At 41.5% G+C, this 6,000-nt stretch overlaps 1 protein-coding gene across 1 annotated transcript in view; it reads right to left on the bottom strand.

Annotated features, from left to right (window-relative positions):
• LOC122541280 (complement C4-like) overlaps positions 1–6,000 on the bottom strand; it is a 65,125-nt gene that overhangs the window by 33,447 nt on the left and 25,678 nt on the right. Inside the window, exons 6-8 of the mRNA XM_043677904.1 lie at positions 3,785–3,884; positions 3,035–3,109; positions 1,316–1,418 (exon numbers count right to left, since the gene is read on the bottom strand). Of these exons, the coding sequence (XP_043533839.1) occupies positions 1,316–1,418; positions 3,035–3,109; positions 3,785–3,884 (278 nt within the window). The remainder of the gene's footprint in view (positions 1–1,315; positions 1,419–3,034; positions 3,110–3,784; positions 3,885–6,000) is intronic.

Raw genomic sequence — 6,000 nt, 5'->3', positions numbered from 1 at the left:
AAGGGGGGGGGGGGGTGGGGTTGGGGGAAGGTAGCTGGGGAAGTGATAGGTCAGAGGGGGGAGTGATGGACAGGTCTGGATGGTGGTGCCGAGTTGGAGGCTTGGGACTGGGATAGTGTTGGGGGAGGGGAAATGAGGAAGCTGTTGAAATCCACATTGATCCCGTGAGGTTGCAGGGTCCCAAGACAGAATATGAGGCATCCTTCCTCCAGGCGTTGGGTGGAAACGGTTTGGCGATGGAGGAGGCCCAGGATCTGCATGTTCATGACGGAGTGGGAGGGGGAGTTGAAGTGTTCAGCCACGGGGCAGTGGGGTTGGTGGGTTCAGGTGTCCCAGAGATATTCTGTGAAATGATCCACAAGAAGATGTTCTGTCCCCCCAATGTAGAGGAGACCACACCAAGAGCCCAACCCACAAGCCTCATTACTGATGAAGGGCCAATGCCCGAAATGTCGATTCTCCTGCTCCTCGGATGCTGCCTGACCTGCTGTGCTTTTCTAGCACTACATTCTTCGACTCTGATCTCCAGCATCTGCAGTCCTCACTTTCTCCTTATAAGACAATCTGTCTATACAGAGATCATTCCAATAAACAGTCCCTGAACTGCCTCCAATTAAATGACATATTTCCTTAAATAAGGGGACAAAAACTGTTCACAGTATTCCAGATGTGGTCTCACCAGCATCTCGTGCAATTGCAGTCTTACTTTAGTACTCTTCTGCTCCAACCCTTTGAAATAATGGCCAACATTCCACTGTCTTTCTTAATTATCTGTCGTCTGTATATTTTCTTCTGGTTTTTATGCACAAATACCTTCAAGTTCCTTTGTATTGCAACTTACTGCAGTTATTCCATTTGAATAATATTTTGTTCTTTTGTTCTCCCTTTCCATAATAAACAACAGTGTGCTTTCCCACATTTTGCCCAATTACTTTCACTTTCAAGATCACTCTAAACTATTTGTATCTCTCTCACAACTTTCCTTACACCTACTTTTGTGTCACCTGCAAATTCACTTCCTTCATCCAAGTCAATAACATACATTGTAACAGTTATGATCCTCGCATTGATCTCTCAAAAACCTCACTAGTTACAGGATGTCAACCTGAAAAATAACCTTTCCCCCCCCCCTTTCACTGTTTCCTGCCAATGGACCAGTGGAAAGACGCTGTCTGAGGATAAATTTCTGTTAAGTAGGAATGCAATTCCTTGAAGCCTTCGTCGAAACATAGCAGAGAGGAGGCTGTGGTGACATCGCCTCCTCCTCCTACTGCTTAGAGTGAGGTGATGAAACCTAAAGAAAGCTGTCACTTACTTGGGTTATAGAAATCATACAGAGTTGCTGATGCCGGCTGCACTAAACCCATTGGAACAATTTGTTTGGTGGCAAATACAACACATTCTCTCTCCTCGCGGACCTGAAACAGATCAGAAAAGAAAAAAGTCACAGCAAAGAGAAACATAAAGAATTATGCATGAAGTTGAAAGGATCTGAAGGGAATCCTTTTGAAGATGATCCCATCCCAGATGAAAACATGTGGGCATGAACAAAAATCTCAACATTAATGTCAGAAATAATCGATCTCTTTGGTAAACACAACCCAAATGCTGTGTTGGAAATTGTTCTTTTCATTAAGTTGTGATACACAATGCAAAATAATGTTTAGGACCTGCTGAGAGAACATTAGATTATATCACCATGAGAATTTGGAAAATGTACAGTATACTTGGGGAAAAGGAAGGCGTGTCGTTAATGTGACTGTGAAGTGGTTTTGGTCTGTTTTGAGAAAAAGGGTTTGAGCAAGTTGAATGGAGATAATCGAAATCACATAATCAAATCAACATCAAATCATCATAGAATCCTTACAGTGCAGATAGAGGCCATTTGGCCCATCGGGTCTGCACCAACCTTCTCTGCATCACATGCTATCCCCATAATTCCGCACTTACCGCGGCTAATCCAATTAACCCGCACATCTTTCGACTGTGAGGAGGATACATGCAGATGCAGGGAAAATGTGCAAATTCCATGCAGGCAGTTGCCCAAAGTTGGAATCCAGCCCAGGTACCCGGAGCACTGTGCCACCCATTAATGGCTTAAACTAAAGGTTCTCACTCCTCAGAGAAAGGGAGAAATTGAGAAAGAGAGACCTTTGTGGTAATCTCAGTCAGTGCAGGAATTGTTGCATTGATCTGTATTGCAAACCATCTCTCTAACCAACTGAGCAAACTGACCCCCTCAATTGATACAGCCAGGGAAATAGGGGTGATGTGATAATACGACTGAACTAGAAATCCAGAGGCCCACAGAAATGTTCTGGCAGCATGGGTTCAAATCCCGAGGAACTGGTGGAATTTAAATGCAATTAATAAATCTGTAATATTGACTGAATGTTGTATAAAGTCACAGGCTTCATTAATGTCGTTTTGGGGAGGTAATCTATTGTTCTAAATAAATGTGGACTAGATGTTAAATCCAGGCCTAAAGCAATGGGTACAACTTTCAAGTGCCCTCTGAAATTATCCCAGTATAAAACACTGCTGATCACCAGTAAGAAATGAATAAAAATGCTGGTTTTGTTAGTTATGCTGACATCCCATGAAAGAACTGAACCAAAAATAGGAGAAAGCCATTTTCACTGTCAAGATAGATGGTAACCAAAGGATAATGAAATAATATTCCTGCTAAATAACCAGAGAGGTTTTGCTGAAATTCATAAATCCTATAATGACGATAAAATCTTAAGAATGAGATATACTTTACCAAAGGAAATACTTATAACCTGATGGGAAAAAGAGCAGTTAAGTAGCAAACATTGAAATATCAACTCATAGAGGTGGATGTTCAAATATCGCATTGCAACAGAGATATAATTTTGAGCAAATTTTCTGTAGTTTGATATTCAAATTGAATAACATCCTAATTCTATAGATTTAATCAGCTAAATATCATTAATATTCGCTTGTTCCAATTTAATTCAGTTAATAAATGGTTATACATGATATCAACATCAATGCTAAGAACAAGAAATACCGTCTCCAAATAAAGTAAGACCCTTCCATCCTTATAATCATAGTGATCGATGTATTTGTCAACTCCATTCTTCAGCTGAAAAAAATTAAAACATTTTTTTTAGTGACTTTCCTTTGTGTAATCAGCAAAACTACATTTGTGTTATATGGACTGAACTCATACAATATTATGCAAGAGCTCAGCCAAAAGAGTAAAAATCAGAGCCATTAAATCAAATGTTAATTTGACAAGAAAGTAAACTATGAAATATCAGGATTAAATTTAGAGAAGGCTTTTCCTGACCATCCAGTACACGTTTGGCTGAGGGTTGGCACACGTTCTAAAGCAGAGCTCACTTTGCATGCTGATCACTAAAGCTACAAGCTTACATTACCTCCTATGAACATTCTCTTTCCTTCCATTTCATAACTGTTTCTTCTTCCTTACCCCTCAATCTCTTGTTCCCAGTCTCCATCCACAATTCTTGACTTCCGTTCCTCTTCCTTCATGTGGTAAAGTTGATTCATCTACTCCTCCTGTGCCCATTCACTTACTGAATTTTCCCATGCTCTTTTTCTCAAATACCTATTATCGCCCATTACTTTCCTCTCTTTAACCCATCTCCCATCCACTAATCATCACCTAATGTGATTTTATCTTCTTTTCAAATGTGAAAGCCGGATCTTTTTTGGTGTTGTTTGACTAGATTTATACTTCTCAAACTTCATTCAGAATAAAATCTACGGCTTCTTACTATTCGATCCATTCTACCTGATCAAGTTGCACCAGCTCAGGTTCCAAACCACTGAGGAGTGAAATATCGACAATTGCCATTCCAGACTGGAAATGAGTCTCATCGTCACTATCTCGCCTTTAGAAATAAAATCATTAAGATTAATAAATCAATTCATTGCAGTTTAGATGCAAGTTATTTATATAAATGCTAATTCTAAAATAGGACAGTTTGGTGGCTAATAATTTTCTCTGAATGCTTATTTTCCTTTTCACACATGGAAAAACATGCACATGCAATTGGAAATAAGTACTTCTTAAACTGGTCAGTGAATAACACACAATGTGCAGCATGCTCAAACCACTGCATGCTTATATTTAAGCTGTACGCAATCCAATTTCTGCTTTGCTACTTCCCAAGTGATATTTTGATCCTCAGTTCTTGCCATCTAAAGTGCCCTTAGTGCTAATTGTTCATTGTGCTCTCTGCTGGGGGCAGAATGTTCTGAGAAATCCTGGTGAGGATTTGCATCCAGCATTGAAACACGAAGGGCACTGAGATGTATGCAGCAGGGGACTGGATGATTAATGCGTATGGAAGATCTTGAATGAGCATGGCATTACATAGAAACATAGAGCATAGAAGATAGGAGCAGAAGGAGGCCATTCAGCCGTTCAAGCTTGCGACTCCATTCATCACGGTCACGGCTGATCGTTCAACTCAAGCGCATAACTCTGCCCATGACCTTTGACCCCATTTGCCTCAAGTGCTATATCCAGCCTCCTCTTGAATACATTCAATGTTTTGGCATCAACTACTTCCTGTGGTAATGAATTCCACAGGCTCAGCACTCTTTGGGTGAAGAAATGTCTCCTGGGCGACATGGTGGCACAGTGGTTAGAACTGCTGCCTCACAGCGCCAGAGACCTGGGTTCAAATGCCGCCTCAGGTGACTGACTGTGTGGCGTTTGCACATTCTCCCTGTGTCTGCGTGGGTTTCCTCCGGGTGCTTCGGTTTCCTCCCACAGTCCAAAAATGTGCAGGTTAGGTGAATTGGCCATGCTAAATTGCCTGTAGTGTTAGATGTAGGGGAATGGGTATGGGTGGGTTACTCTGTGGAGGGTCGTTGTGGACTTGTTGTGCCGAAGGGCCTGTTTCCACACTGTAAGTAATCTAATCTAATCTCTGTCCTAACTGGTTCATCCCAAATCCTCAGACTGTGACCCCTGGTTCTGGACACACTCACCATCGGAAACATCTACCCTGTCTAGACCTGTTAGAATTTGATAAGTCTCTATGAGATTCCCCTTTATTCATCTGAACTCCAGTAATAACAATCCTAACCTAGTCAATCTCTCCTCATATGTCATTCTAGCCACCCCCAGAAACAGCCTGGCTATCCTTCACTGCATTCCCTTGAGAGCAAGAGCATTCTTCCTCAGAAAATGGGACCAAAACTGCACACAATATTCTAGGTGTAGCCTCACCAAGGTCCTATAAAACTACAACAACACATCCCTGCTCCTGTACTCAAAACTCTCGCGACGAAGTCTGCTGCACCTGCATACCTGCAGCCACCTTCCGTAACTGGTGCATGAGGACACCATGTCCCACTGCACACTCCCCTGTCCAAATTTACAGCCACTCAGGTAGTAATATATTTTCTTGTTTTTGCTTCCAAAGTGAATTACCTCACATTTATCTAAATGTCACTGCATCTGCCAATGATTTGCCCACTCACCTGACCAGTCCAGACATGCTGAAGGATCTTTGCATCCTCTTCATAGTTCACCCTCGCACCCAACTTGGTATCATCTGCAACTTTGATAAGTTACATTTTATTCCGTCATCCAGATCATTAATATATATTGTAAATAGCTGTGGTCCTAGCACTGATCCCTGTGGAACCCCACTAGTTAATGTCTACTAATTTGAAAAGGGCCCATTAATTCCTTTGCTTTGTTTCCTCTCTGCCAATCATTTGCATTGCAATACACTTCCCCAACTCCATGTGCTTTAATGTTGAACAATAATCTCTTACGCAGGACTTTGTCAAACGCTTTCTGAAAGTCCAAATGTACCATATCAACTGGCTCCTCCGTATCAACTCTACTAATTACATCTTCATAGAGTTCCAATAAATTTGTCAAGCATGAAGACTGCTTCATAAATCCATGCTGACTCTGTCTGATCTTGCCACTGCTTTCCAAATGCTCTGCAACAAAGTCTTTGATAATGGATTCGAGAATTTTCT

This window comes from Chiloscyllium plagiosum, chromosome 37 (genome assembly GCF_004010195.1).
Source record: "Chiloscyllium plagiosum isolate BGI_BamShark_2017 chromosome 37, ASM401019v2, whole genome shotgun sequence".
In the NCBI taxonomy this organism is placed as follows: Eukaryota; Metazoa; Chordata; class Chondrichthyes; order Orectolobiformes; family Hemiscylliidae; genus Chiloscyllium; species Chiloscyllium plagiosum.
The sequence above is the reverse complement of the archived record's forward strand: the minus strand, read 5'-3'. Positions and strand labels throughout refer to the sequence as shown.